Source organism: Castor canadensis, chromosome 6 (assembly GCF_047511655.1).
Source record: "Castor canadensis chromosome 6, mCasCan1.hap1v2, whole genome shotgun sequence".
Lineage (NCBI taxonomy): Eukaryota > Metazoa > Chordata > Mammalia > Rodentia > Castoridae > Castor > Castor canadensis.
The window spans coordinates 128,175,230-128,189,939 of record NC_133391.1 but is presented as its reverse complement, the minus strand read 5'-3'; the positions used below and the strand labels follow the sequence as shown (position 1 = coordinate 128,189,939).

At 36.2% G+C, this 14,710-nt stretch overlaps 1 protein-coding gene across 1 annotated transcript in view; it reads right to left on the bottom strand.

The window, feature by feature from the left end:
* Positions 1 to 761: 761 nt before the first annotated feature.
* The window catches only part of Depdc1b (DEP domain containing 1B), an 85,405-nt gene continuing 71,456 nt past the window's right edge, over positions 762 to 14,710 (bottom strand). Inside the window, exons 8-11 of the mRNA XM_074077449.1 lie at positions 8,192 to 8,358; positions 6,422 to 6,598; positions 4,158 to 4,343; positions 762 to 3,037 (exon numbers count right to left, since the gene is read on the bottom strand). Coding sequence (XP_073933550.1) covers positions 2,876 to 3,037; positions 4,158 to 4,343; positions 6,422 to 6,598; positions 8,192 to 8,358 — 692 coding nt within the window. The 3' untranslated portion in view covers positions 762 to 2,875. The remainder of the gene's footprint in view (positions 3,038 to 4,157; positions 4,344 to 6,421; positions 6,599 to 8,191; positions 8,359 to 14,710) is intronic.

Here is a 14,710-nt window from a genome sequence, read left to right as displayed (position 1 = left end):
AATCCAGCTTAGTTGAGTCTTCTGACTCAGTTTTTCGAAAAGTTGTGATTCAAGGTGCCAAGTAGGTTTGGAGTAACCTCAAGGACATGGAGGACCCACTTCCAAGTTCACTCATACACCTGTTGATGGCCTTGTATCTTCACTGGCTGTTTGCCAGAAACATCATTTCCTCACTGATGGGCCCCTCCATAGGGTAGCCCACATCCTAACAGCTGGCTTTCCTCAGAGTGAACCAAAGGACAAGCAAGATAGCAGGGAGAAACTTCTGGAATCTAGCTCAGAATTGATATGCCATTACTTTTGCCATTTTCTGCTTGTTAGAAATGCCACTTGGCCTTATCCAGACTCAAAGGAAGAGATTACACGGGGCATTAAATATCAGGAAGTACGGATCACTAGGAACATTTCAGATGCTGTCTACCACGGAAAGCAAACACAAAAACAGTCATTGTTTGTTGATGTGTAGTCAATGTTGAAAACTGAACAAAAAAAGTCACACTGTTTAGAATTAATAAAAAAGTCTAGCAAGGTCACTAGACAGAAAAATCAGTTTTATACTACGTACAAGCAACAAACAGAAAAACTTAAAACATTTACAATAGTATCAAACACCAAACCATTTGAGTAGGGTAACTATTGAACCTAGGGAATGGTACTATTTTCTTTATATGTAATATATATAGATATATGTATATCTGAAAATTTTGATACTAACTTTTTTAAAGTATCAAATACTTAGGAGCAAATATATCAAAAGATTTATAAACCTTTAAAGAAAACTTTAAATTCAGTCTCATGTATTTTAAATAAATGGAGTAAACCATGCTCACGAACTGCAAGGTTTAATATTGTAAAGATAGCAATTCTCTCCAAATTGACTTATAGATCCAATACAATCCAAATCAAAATATGAACAATGCATGTATATGTGTATAGTTAACAAGCTATTAAAATACGTACACAAGTGAAAAAGCCCCAAATCAAATGAAAAAAGGGTTCAGCCATATTAGTAACACCATAATCAGATACCATACATACCCACATATTTGGAACAATCCAAAATCTGGCAATAGCAAGTTTAACTCTTATATACTGATAATGGAAGTGTTCTTTGGTACAACCACTTTGGAAAATCACATCTCCTACCATCAATTTTACACTTACATGGTGATTATGTTTTTATATTTCCGTAAGTATGTTACACATTTTTTAAAAAGCAATCATAAAGAAATAAAAGAAAGAAAGCAATCACAGATGCTTCCAAAGAAGAGGAATAAGAGAGGAGATTCCAGCAGGTCACCAGTGGCTCACACCTGTAATCCTAACTACGCAGGAGTCAGAGATCAGGAAGGTTGAAGTTCAAAGCCAGCCCAGACAAATAGTTTGTGAGTTCCTATCTCTAAAATAACCAATACAAAAAAGGGCTGGTGGAGTGGTTCAAGTGGTAGAGCACCTGCCTAGCAAGTGTGAAGCCCTGAGTTCAAACCCCAGCACCACCAAAAAACAAACAAACAAAAAACAAGGAAAATAATATCATGGAGGGCAAATAAACTCTACCATGGAGGGCAAATAGAGCAGAAAGAAGAATTATTCTTTGCTCTAAACAGAATGCCAAAGACTAAGAATAAGCACTGAAAGTCTAAAAATCACCTCTACATTACATATTTAGAATATAAGGTGGGTAGCAAATTGATGTTCATTTTTAAATAAGCAAAATCTCTGCCAACTATAGAAGGCATTCTGTTACAAAAGAACAGGGGCAGATCTCAAGAGCAAAAAGTATCACAAGCCAATTAGCAGGTATTGCTCTGAGCTTTTTCTCACTCAGATGAAGCCTTCCAGATTCTCCATAATCCATATGCTCTATCATTTTGCAAAATAAAAAAAGCAAAGCAAAACAAATTGATAAAGCTACCTCCAAAGGCCACTATAAAAGCCAAGCCTCAGATCTTATTATAGAAATAAATGACTCACGTGAGAATGTTAGCAAAGGCATTGAAGGATGCTCTCTAACTGATGTAAATAAATGCAAACAAAGATATAAAAAACATCTTTTTCACTGCATTTTCATTTTCATTGCATTTACTTTCAAAAGGATGAAGAAGCTGAGAAAAATATAAAGGAAATAGTCTTGTTTTACTTAACTCATTCATGTTTTTTCACAAAATCAACAAAGATTTAACTTAGAATTACAAGTGTAAAGGGAACCAAACAATTTATCCAGTGCAACCTTCCATCTTTAGCTAAGACTGAAATTATACCAGTGCAGTCAAACAAAAATCTACTCCACTTACAGGAAAATGCTAATACATATAAAAGAACCAGATTTAATAAAATCTGCTCAGAGCATCCAACAAACTTGCAACAAAAGACAAAGCCATCACAATACAGGACATTAAGAAATTTGTGCAGCCATGAAAATTGGAATTTACACAGGAGAAATCACAATTGGCTATTAAGTCAATAGCATCACAGTAATAGTACCCAGTGTCTTTTTCTTGCTCAAGTACATACACTACTCTTAAGACTTGGTTATAACAAAGGCATCAGTAAGTAGGATGTACACAAATTATTTTATAAAAACATGCAAAACGACAAATAAAAAGATAAAAATAACTTTACCCTTAGATTTGGTGACAATTCTAAAACTGTTAACAATTGCCATTATATGTTTGACTTGTACTTTTTATTGATTTGTACAACTTTAAAAGTAGCATTGAGTTTTATAAAAATACTGACAATGGCTCAACATTTTAAAAGTCAGATAATCTGTATCTCTATTTCAGTTCTATTTTATGATTTTCTTTCGTTCACCACCATTCACTGAAAACAACCACCACCACTGAGGTCTCTAAGCTCTGTTGCTGTAGAGGCATCACATCCGAAAACTTCGAGTTCTTTGAAATGGCTGGAAAGGCTTTTTCAGTGCCCACATGAGCAGCTGTGGCTTCGGTTTGGGTTTTTCAGGAAACAGAAGTGCTTCACTTTCTGGTGTAGGAAACCGTTCTTGGTAGACTTCGGGATAGGATTTCTGAAACTAAACAAGAAGTCCAGTAACAGTCAAAAAGACATATAAGAGTCAAGAAAATTGGGTGAATTTTAATGTAAGAGTTTCTTTTTCCATACTTCCCTGCTTTGTTTATTTCTGTTAGATTACTGGGGTCCAATGTCTATAGATCTAACTCATCTTTCCTTTGATCTAATCTTCAAATAGAGTTCTCCTTTTAATCATATTTCTTAAAATTTTCCCACTGCCAACTATAAATAGACTTTACTTTAATATTCACAAGTCATTCTGACTTGAAAATAAGTTATATTCTACACAGAATATACATACATATACTACATTTTACCATCTCTGCTTCTCCAACTCAGCCTTGCCAGATTTGCCCCAAATGAAAAAGGGAAAACTCTGGTATATATTACTTTATGAAAAGCTGAAGGGAAGGCAATATACTTTCTTTGATCCTCACCATTGAATTCTTCTTCAAAATTACTATGAAAAAATATGAATAGAACCATATATATGCTCTGTGTGTAATCCTAGGTACGCTATGTGGCCCAAAACCCAGTTATGTAGTAGGATTCAGTCTTTAAAAACAAATACTATTCACTGATCACAAGTCAGTCTTTGAGAATGGTCTACATGCATCCTTTCTGAGTTGAAGATTATTCTCTGAACCCTTAAGCTGTGTTGCCTAACATAACAGGAAGTAAAAACTTAGTGATGCCTGATGCTAGAAACCAATTTGATACTGGCTATCTAAAACCAAAGGCTTCGAAACTCTAGACAGTTTACATTTTATGAATTCAATCTGATTTAACTTTCAAAAGACATCTGCCCTCACTGTTAGCATTGAAGTCATTGCTGATTCACATCATGTGATGCATGATGACAAGAGAGATATTAGAGAGTGGCTCTGTAAACGAAGACTTCAATAATGTAAAAAGACTTACACTGGAGAATAGAGATCTGGAAAACTAACTACAAGTGTGTAACTCAGTGAAGCTATATGAACAAATAATATACTTTTAAACCTGCTGTGTCTCAGAAGATGAGCTTTGCATGAAGTCCATTAAAAGAGAGAATAAGAGGAACATAAGAAACAATGTAAAAGCAATAGGAAGGAAGAAAAATGACTCTGAAGCCTTAGTACCTGCTTCAGCTTTTTCTTCTTCTCTTTGCTGGAGAGTTTGGTGTCTGTTATGACTTCCTCCAACAAGGCTGCCAGAGGTTCTTGAGAGCCATATGCTCTTTGGTACTCAAATTCTTCAGGACTAATTTGACGGCAAAATGAAGGAGCAGATAAAGTGATATCCATATCAGCTCCTGGGTATTTTATCTGAGGTAAAATGACAAAAATTACTTTAGATCAAATAAGGCATGTCTCCTGATAAAAATGGAATATCATTCTTCAATTTGATTGGGGAAAACAATATTGAAAAGTAAAGATGTCTCCATAATTTCAAAGTAATATCATTTAAAGCTACAATTTTAAATGTGATTTAAAATTGTAAATTTAATTTTTACCGTTTTAACTTTTTAAAACATTTTAATAAACAAAATCTTTTACCTTTTTAAACTCATTTTAATAAACAAAAATTCATATACCCCTTTTAATAAGATCTGAAATTTAAACATAAGTTAAACATACTAACTAAAACAATTCAACATAGATAACATGTTAAACATATACCATGAATTAGACAGGCTCCTGTCACATCTGAAGAGTCTTGGGAGTGCATAAAAGCTCACTTTTACATAGATAGAGAGAGGTACCAGAACCATTCCTACACAACCATCTCCCCATCCTAGCAAGAATCAAGTGAAAATAACAAATGTGCAGATACTGCCCAGGCAAAAGGGAAGTGGGAGGAAAAAGAGGAGAAGGAAACCAATGCCTCTGAATAAATGAACACCCATTAAAAAAGCTTATTTTCAGAGTGCAAAGTCTTATCTTTCTGTAATGGATAAAATTCTCACTATTTAATTTACAACTTTGGTTTAAGATCCCCTACCCCCAAAAAAGTCCAAAGCTAAAAATAAGTCTGTTGCCAAGAGGGGTGATTTCATTAAGCACTTTCCATGCCTCAGTATCAGGTTATCAATTAGAGATAACCCTACAGAGACAGACTGGAACCACAAGGGAAAGGACTTCTTTTTTTTAAGAACGGCAGGAAAAAAAACAAACAAACAGAAAATGGCCAGGATAAAGGGTGAGGCCTAGGTAGAATGTGAGGGCCAGCCTCAGGCATAAGAAAAACACTAGACACCCAAGCTTGAAGGGTACAAGAACAGGGCTGCAGACAAGGCAGATAGAAGGCTGGTGTCAAAAAATTCCGATCTCACAATTTATCCCATGCTCAGCCCTGACAATGCCCCAAAACAATTCACTGGAGTAGTCCCGGCAACACTGCACATCTTCAGAGAAGCACTGCTCAAATGTGGTATAATGTATGGGGTTAGTGGCCTACAAGGGAGCAGAGATCTATAGGCTCTGGGCACTAAGATGAACAACTGGGTGGCAATTCCCCTGAGTACTTCCAAGACAGAAAAAGTAATTGGAGGATTGAGTAGTTACTGATTTTATTCCATGCCCATGGAAATGCCTCTTCACAAGATCATGTTTATTTGCAGCTAAATCAATCATATCTCAGTCTTGTGGTCTTCAAGTGTGAGCAAAGGGCTCACAGGCTAATTACTACAATACATGCCTTGGCTGTGTAAGTGAATACATAAACCAGGAGGCACACAGATCAACAACCACTGCTACAACATGTCCTTGCAGAAATTCAGTGGCATATTTCTTCATTTTTACTTTTTTAAAGCTTGGTTCCTAATAAATATTGGGGGGAAAAGATTAAACATCAGTAAGATTACACTTTTCATTCATGAAAATGTCAAGGGTATCTATCTATGTTGACACACACAGCAGACAAAGATGAAAAGAAATAAATACTCAGTTTCTTACCACTGACTCAGTTTAAAAGGAAATTTGGCAATATGCTATCACTATGTATAGTTTTGGCCCTTGACCAAGCAATACTGCACCTAATTGTGGATCAGCCAAGAAATAAATCTATCTATAAAGATATTTACTAATACATTACTTGCAAAACAGAGAGAAATATAGAGATAATCTAAATATCAACTGGAGACTGGAGAGTATCAGTTAAGTAAATTTATATATATATATATATATATATATATACATATATAGGAACACTATGTTGCCAGTACTGACATTGATGAGATAACAACAGTGATGATGATAATAACAACAGCAATTACTAATTGAAGGTTTATATGTGATAAATTGAATTCTGTAAACAAAATATTCCTAGAAGACTTACACGCCTAGCAGACTTACGTGAGTTTCCACTGCCAATTTTATACAGCTGATAATATCCCCTTCTTTACCTGAACTCTTCGAAGATGAGCCACACGCTCCTCTATGGAGGTCTGTAGGGCTGAAGGGACTTTCAGAATCTCCTGGTAATTGTCCATCAGAAATGTCACCAACCTAGCAGCTAATAACTCATCCAAGTCTACTTCATCCTTAGAACATAAGATGCACCGGGAAAATGTCTGAACCAGCTAAAAAAGGGTTGAGGGGGGGGAGTAAATAAAAGCAGATGAGTTGCTTTTTTTCCTCTAGAACTGAGTGCAATCTAATTTGCAGAAAGCAAATGTGAATAGTAAGTAAGAAATGGCCCAAGGCACAGAGTGCATGCATATCCTGTCAGGCACCTAGGCACATCTGGGCATGTCATATGGGCCGACTGTCTCATCAACTAGTAAGAACAAAATGTGTACTGTCCCTTTAAAGAGACTTGCAAGAGAGATGCTTGCCTGAGGAGTTTTTTAAACCACCCTTTTATGCAAGATTTTACACACACACACCTTTTGAAAATTACTATCACCAGAACTAGAATCATGCAGCACTTTAAAGTTCAAAAGTTCTGTATAGATATTTGGTCAACTAATATCCTAATTTCATTACTGATTTTTTTTTAACCTGATAAGTTTATGTGCCTCACCATTATATCTTTTCCTAGTTCACTGATTTTCTCTAGGATTTTAGATGGCAAATATATATTTGACAATCACCTGTGGACAAAGACAAGGCACTGTGGAAAACGTGCATTAAGTGATGAGATTCATTTTATGGTAAACAGAAATACAAAATGTGCAATTAACATAAAATATGATTTTCATAGAATGCCTTGAAATTGTATACAAAGATTTACACATATTTTCTTATGGGAGTAGACACAATGTTTTTGAGGACAATGAAGAGCTTTTGTTAGGAAGAAAATTCTAAACACAAACTATTTAAAAACACATGCTGATAGAATTATCAGAGGCAGGAAGGCGAGAATAGAGAAAGAGGAAATGCTGGTAAAAGGGTATGAAGCTCCAGTTAGACAGGAAGAATAAGTTTTAGTGGTCTATTGCACAGTTAATTATAGTTAATAATAAAAATAATATGTTCTATGTTTCAAAACTGCTAAAAGAGTAGATTTTAAAGATCTCGCCACCAAAAACAAGTGAGGTGATAGACATGTTAATTAGCTTGAATTAATCTTTCTACAATGACTACATATATCAAAACATCACATTATAACCCATAAATAGTAATTATTTGTCAATTAAAAATAAAAAAATACCAATGTGAATAAAGCCACATACTGACATTAAAAAGTACAATTCAAAATTAGCACCTGTTTTAAGCAAAACTGAGAAACATCATTCATGGACCCTTAGATGCATTTTTTGTTTGTTTATTGAGAGGTTCACCACCACACGCAATACTTCCTCTCTTTTTTAATCTTTTGTATATGCTCTATCTCTCTTACTGTCCTGGAGTTGAAGGGAATGTTGTTTTCCTTTTGCTTCTCTCTGTCCACATGTCATTCATTATGTTGACAATAAGTATCAGCTTAAAGAGTGGTGAGACAGGATATAGCCAGCATCACTAACTACACTTAGAGTCTTTTTCCTACTTACTGACTCTTTACTTTCCATTATGCTCCTTAAGACCCTTATACCAAAAGCACAATTACCAGTCTGGATGGACAGCTGGTGACTCTTCAAACAAGCTTCCTTGGACCTTCCTCTGATGGCAGAGACAAGCAAACTTGGTTCAGTGGAGTTTCAACTCATGTTAGATATTCACAAGCAACCTACCAGTGTCCGGGTGCCAAAGCCATCACACAGGGGTGGCATCTCTTTGTTTGAGCAAATCCTTGCCATCATCCTCATCAATAGTTGTAATTTTCTCCTGTTTTCAGGAGGCAGGAGGAGGCAACAGATCTGAAATGCTTCAATGGCCATTTTCTCTTTCTGTAACAAACCTGATTCAAAAAAGAATTTTTACCTTTTAAAAGCTGTAGCCTACTTGATTCTATGTTCACATTTTTACAAAATATATATTATTAAAATTATGTAAAATATTTTCACATATTCAACTATACCTGGCCAATTGAATAGGTTGAATTATCTGTCTACAATGAATACATATACTAAAACATCACGTTGCATCCCATAAATAATATATAATTGTTTGTCAATAAAAAATAAAAAATATCAGTGTGAAAAAAGCCATATAATGCCATTACAAAGTAGAATTCAAAATTATCAGCTGTTTTTAATCAATGCTGAGAAATATAATCACTTGTCACTCACAAATCAGCATAAAAAATACTAACCATTGACCTGGGATAATATTCAAAACAAGTACAGTCATTCTCCCCTTCCTGCCACTAGACAGATATTAACTACATTACATGTTCACAGCACCCTTTCTCGTGAAACCTAGAGCAGCCCAGCTAAGACTAACCAAACCCTCACACATAGACTAAGAACATAGTAATGAATATATACATCAACAGAATGAGGGACAACAACCATCTGATCACCTCACTAGATATAGAAAAGGCATTTGATAAAACTCAACATGCCTTCAGCATAAAAAGGCTGAACAAATTAGGTATAGAAGGAACAAAACTCAATATAATACAGGGCATTTATAATAAGACAATAGCAAATTTTATATTAAGTAGTTAAAAAGCTGAAAAGCTTTTCTCTAAGATCTGAAACAAGATAAGAATGTCTACTTTCTTAAAAGCACATATAGACTTCAATACAGTGGTAGCAGGAGACTTTAACACCCCTCTATCACCAATAGATATGTCATCAAAACAAAAAATCAACAAAGAAATCCTAGAACTAAATGACACCATAAATCAAGTGGACCTAACTGATGTCTACAGAATATTTCACCCAACAACAACACAATATACACTCTTCTCAGCAACCCATGGAACTTTCTCCAAAATAGATCATATCTTAGGACACAAAGTAAACCTCAGCAAATATAAGAAAATAGAAATAATCCCCCATATTCTATCTGATAACAATGCATTAAAACTAGAACTCAACAACACAAATGACAGCAGAAAACACACAAATAATTGGAGGCTGAATAATACATTGCTCAGCAATCAGTGGGTCATAGCAGAAATAAGAGAGGATATAAAAAGGTTCCTGGAAGCTAATGAAAATCAAAACACTACCAGAACCTATGGGACACTGCAAAGGCAGTCCTAAGGCAGTTTAATTAAGAAGACGGAAAGATCTCAAATAAACGACCTAATGCTACATCTCAAACTCTTAGAAAAGCAAGAGCAAGCAAAACCCAAAACAAGCAGAAGGAAAGAAATAATAAAAACGAGAGTCAAAATTAATGAAATAAGAGACCAAAAAATCCCAAAGAATCAATGAAACAAAAAGACAGTTCTTTGAAAAAATAAACAAGATTGACAAGCCCCTGACAAATCTGACTAAAATGAGGAGGGAAAAGACCCAAATTAGCAAAATCAGAAATGAAAAAGGGGAGATAACAACAAACACCATGGAAATCCAGGGACTCATCAGAGACTACTTTGAGAACCTATATTCCAATAAATTGGAAAATCATGAAGAAATGGACAAATTTCTAGATAATTACAACCATCCAAAACTAAACCAAGAAGATACTAACCACCTAAACAGATCTATAACATGTAATGAAATTGAAGCAGCAACAAAGAGTCTCCCAAAAAAGAAAGGTCCAGGACCTGACGGATTCTCAGATGAATTGTACCAGACTTTTAAAGAAGATCTACTACAAACATTCCTTAAACTTTTCCATGAAGTAGAAAGGGAAGGAACACTGCCTAACTCATCCTATGAAGCCAGTATGATACTCCTCCCAAAACTGGACAAAACACATCCAGAAAGGAGAACAACAGGCCAATCTCCTCAATAAAATAATGCAAAAATCCTCAATAAAATAATGGCAAACCGAATCCAACAACATATCAGAAAGACTATCCCCTTTCCTCATGGCTCCACATCTCTTCCTTGGAGACTCAGCACTTCTAGGGTTTCTAAACTTCTTGGGTGAAATGTTTTCAGGTGCACTAGACCATTCCCATATTCAGCCTGCTCTTTTCTCAAAACCTGGGCTTCCTTCTCTTATTCTACTTTTTCTGACAGACAGCTACAGTTCCTGCTGGTGAGCATCTCAACATCAAATGTGATCTGCCTATCTTCTTATGGCAAGACCTGTCATGGTGAGAACTGCCTCTTGGACTGAGTATCCAGAAGAATGTTTCCCACATCACCAGTGTGGATGGAGCATGAGGAAGGTACGTTCCAGTTCCCCACTCTTCCCATTGACATTATCACTACCCTTGCTGGTATTTTGGGGGAGCTTCACTCAAGAACTGTGGTGCTCAACTAAATGAGCCACCATTGTCAGATAGCTGAAGAGCTGTAGCTGCAGCAGGACCACCTCCAGTTTTCCAGCAGCAACACAAACCAAGTTCCCGCACCCCCTTTTCTGCACTTCTTAATGGTATATTTCAAACAGAAGACATTTCTAATTTTAATGAAGCCAATTTGACTGAATTTTTATTTTATGGTTTATGCTTTCTATATTCTAAGATACCTTTGCCTATCCAAAGTTGTAAGAATTTTCTCCTGGCCAGGCACCAGTGACTTACACTTGTAATCCTAGCTACTCAGGAGGCAGAGATCAGGAGGATTGTGGTTTGAAGCCAGCCCAAACAAATAGTTTCAAGACTCTAGCTTGAAAATGCCCAACACAAAAAAGGGCTGGTGGAGTGGCTCACCTGGTAGAGCACCTGCCTAGCAAGCATGAGGCCTTGAGTTCGAACCCCAATACCTCTAAAAAAAAAATTCTTTTCCTATATTTTCTTCTGATGGGATTTGATTTTATTTGTTATGCTTGAGTCTATGATGTAGTCCAACATAATATCTGAGTGTGGTATGAAGTAAGCACACAGTTCATGTTTTTTTCCATATGGATATCCAATCTTCTAACATCACTTATTGATGTTTGGTTTCTTTCTCTTGGTGTCTTTGTTGAAGATCACTTGAATATGGATATATAGATCTCTTTCTATATATTCCATAGATCTAAAAATCTATCCCTATGTCAATACCATGCTAAAATCAAGTACTTTACAGCAAAACTTTACAATATTACAACTAAAACACTAATAGCACAGTTGTTAGGAAGATTTTATAATGTATTGAAAACAAGGAATGTAAGTTCTCATTTTTTCCTGCCTTTTCAAAATTGTCATTGTTATTCTAGATGTTCAGCATTACCATATAGAACTTATAAGATTGGATTTTTTTCAAAGAAAAGTCCTTGGATTTTTAACAATATTGTAATAAATTTATATATTGATTTTTGAGAACTGACATCAATATTGCATCTTTCAGTTCATGAATATTGCATGTCTCTAGTTATTTCACTCATTTTTAGTCTTTCTCAATAACATTTAGAAGTTTCCATTGTCAGTTAAATTCATTACTAACTATTGCATGTTTTTATACTACTAGAAATATTTTTATTTAATTTTCCCATTGATTCCTGTATATTGACCTTGTATCCCACTTCCTTGCAAAGTTGACTTATTAGTTCAAGTGAGTCTTTTTGGAGGGAGGAGTAGATTCTTTAGGGTTTTCTACATATGTAGTCATTGGTAAATACAGTTTTAATTCTTCCTTCCAATCCAAATCTTTTATTTTATTTTCATGTCCAATGCTGACCTTATGTAATATAGTGCATAAAATTGAGGAGTTTTTTGTCTTTTTCAGATGTTAGGAAAAAGCATCCAATCCATCACCATTAAGAAAAAATGTTAGCCATAAGTTTCAGGTACCTTTGATAAGGCTGAGGAAGTTTCCTTCAATGCTCATAGACTTAGCATTGTTATCATTAATGGGTATTGAATATTTCACATACTTTCTCTGAAATTACTGAAACGATCATATAGGTTTTACATTTATTCTATCAACATGGTGACCTGTATTTACTGATTTTATAATCTTACCTTCCTGAGATAAAGACTACTTGGTCATGATGTACTATTGCCCTTTTTATATTCTGCTACATTCAATCCATAACTTGGTGGTGCATTTTTTAATTTGGTTTTATCAGATTTAATTGTGCTATGCTACTTTTCGCAATTCTTTGTTTTTATTATCATAACAAAACTGGCTTCATGAAATGACAAGGAATATTTCCACATCTCTTGTTTCTGAAATGATTTTTGTATAATTGGCATTATATTGTCCTAAATGTTTGTAGAATTTACCAGTGAAGACATCTGGACTGTTTTTGTCAGACAACTTGCACAATTTCAATCATTTTACATCTATTGATATTTGTTTTAGTGCACATCACTTCCTTAGAAGCAAGTCACAGGTCTGAAATACACTTAAGGGCAAAGGACCAGGAAGTCCACTGGAGGCCATCTTAGAGTTTGTGCATCCACAAGTATGCTTTTTAGTTTGTTTGTTTTGATTTTTTGAGATAGACTCTCACTATGTGGCCCAGGCTGATAGGTTAAATCTTCCTACTTACACCTTCCAAATGCTGAGAATTCAGATGTGCACCCAGCTGACATATATTCTTAAATAGTCCATTTTACCTTTATTGCTTTAGTATCTATTCCTCTTTGTTTAAACAACCACATAAAGATACACTGAAATAAAATTACTGAAAACCAATAATAAAGATAGAATCTTAAAAGCAGCCAAAGGGGGTGTGGAGATAGACTCTACCCTCCTCCTCCTCCTTCAAAGGTTCCAATTACATGTGTTTAGACTGCTTAACAATGTCCTACAGGTCCTAGGCAGTGTTTGGGGGTGGGGAAGAGTTGGTTTTTTGGTTTGGTTTGGTCTTTTTTCTCTTTGTGCTTTAACTTTAATGTTTTTTGACTATATAAATAAGGAAGGCATCACTGTCATTTATTAAAGAAAAACAGGGTCCAAAGATGCAGGGTCATTTAGCCACGTGGGTACAACAGATCAAGGAGCTGAGGAGATCCAAGGTGGCGACTAGGGTACAGAAGCAGAAAGCCTAACCTCCATGACTCCAAAATCTCCCTGAGAAGTTGGAGCCACATCTGGGTAACTCTGACTGCCTCTAGTCAAAATAATAACCACCATCACACTAGGTGCAGGAAAAAATTCAAAGACTGACCCACAAATCAGCCTTTAATTGCAACAGCGACCCACTGCACAGCCAGGAAGGCTGGCTGCCACCACCCAGCTGCTGCAGATGCCCCCGCCAGCTCCAAACCTGCCTGCAAGACATTCAACAGAACAAACAGGTGAGCACCATGCATCACTCAGAAATCCCCCAGCCACCACTGGGATAAACTAGCACAGCCTCTGGGCAGACTGACACTCCCCCCAAAAAACCTAAATAAACAGTGAACTGTAATCTAGCACAACAGCACAGGGGGCAGGAACACTGAAAGTGCAACAGAGAAAGGGGAAGGGGCAAGGAGCTAATCTCAGCGTGAACAATCAGTAAACAAACACTGGAAAGGCAGGAAGGTGGAGAACGGCAGGCGATAAGCCACTCCCAGAAGCAGGGTAGGTAGCAGACCACAGAGCTCATTTCCTGAGCCAGTGAGCAATACCCAAAGCCAAACTGGCCCACAAAACTGAAAACAAACAGTGAACAATCACAACACACTGAGAGTAGAGGGGGCTTTTGGGACACCACACTGAACCTGACCCAGAGAAAGGTGGAAGGGCAAAGAAATGAACCTCCACTGTGGAAATCCTGTAAACAAGCACAGCAAAAACCCCCTCCAAAGCAGGGCAATTAGTGGTCTACAGAGCTGATCTCCTGAAGCTGAGGGCAGCATTCAAATTTGAACTGCCCCACCTTGCTGGGGTAGGAGCTGACCAAGAAGCTGCAGCTGAAGGGTAACACAGCTATCAGCTGAGGAAATCAATAGCTCTGACCACCCTACATGATCTGCCAAAGCTACCTCACCTCACAATTTCAATTCAACTGGTAGACAGAAGAGCAAAACACTACTTATAAGCCACTCACCTGGTGAGACCATGTGGGAGCTTCTGCTTATATGCCAGTAACTCCAGAACTTAAACGAAGACTGAAATTCTATTGTTCCTGACCTGGTGTTTTTCTTTTATTTATTTGCTTTTGTTTGTTTGTTTGTTTCCTGCCATTGACTACTTTGTTTGTATGTTTTGTTCTTGTGAGTTTTCTATTTTTATTTCTATTCCTATTATCTTTTTTCTTTCTATACTATCCACTGTACCATCGTCATCTTCTCATTCCTATTCTCAACCCCTTCACTCTCCCTT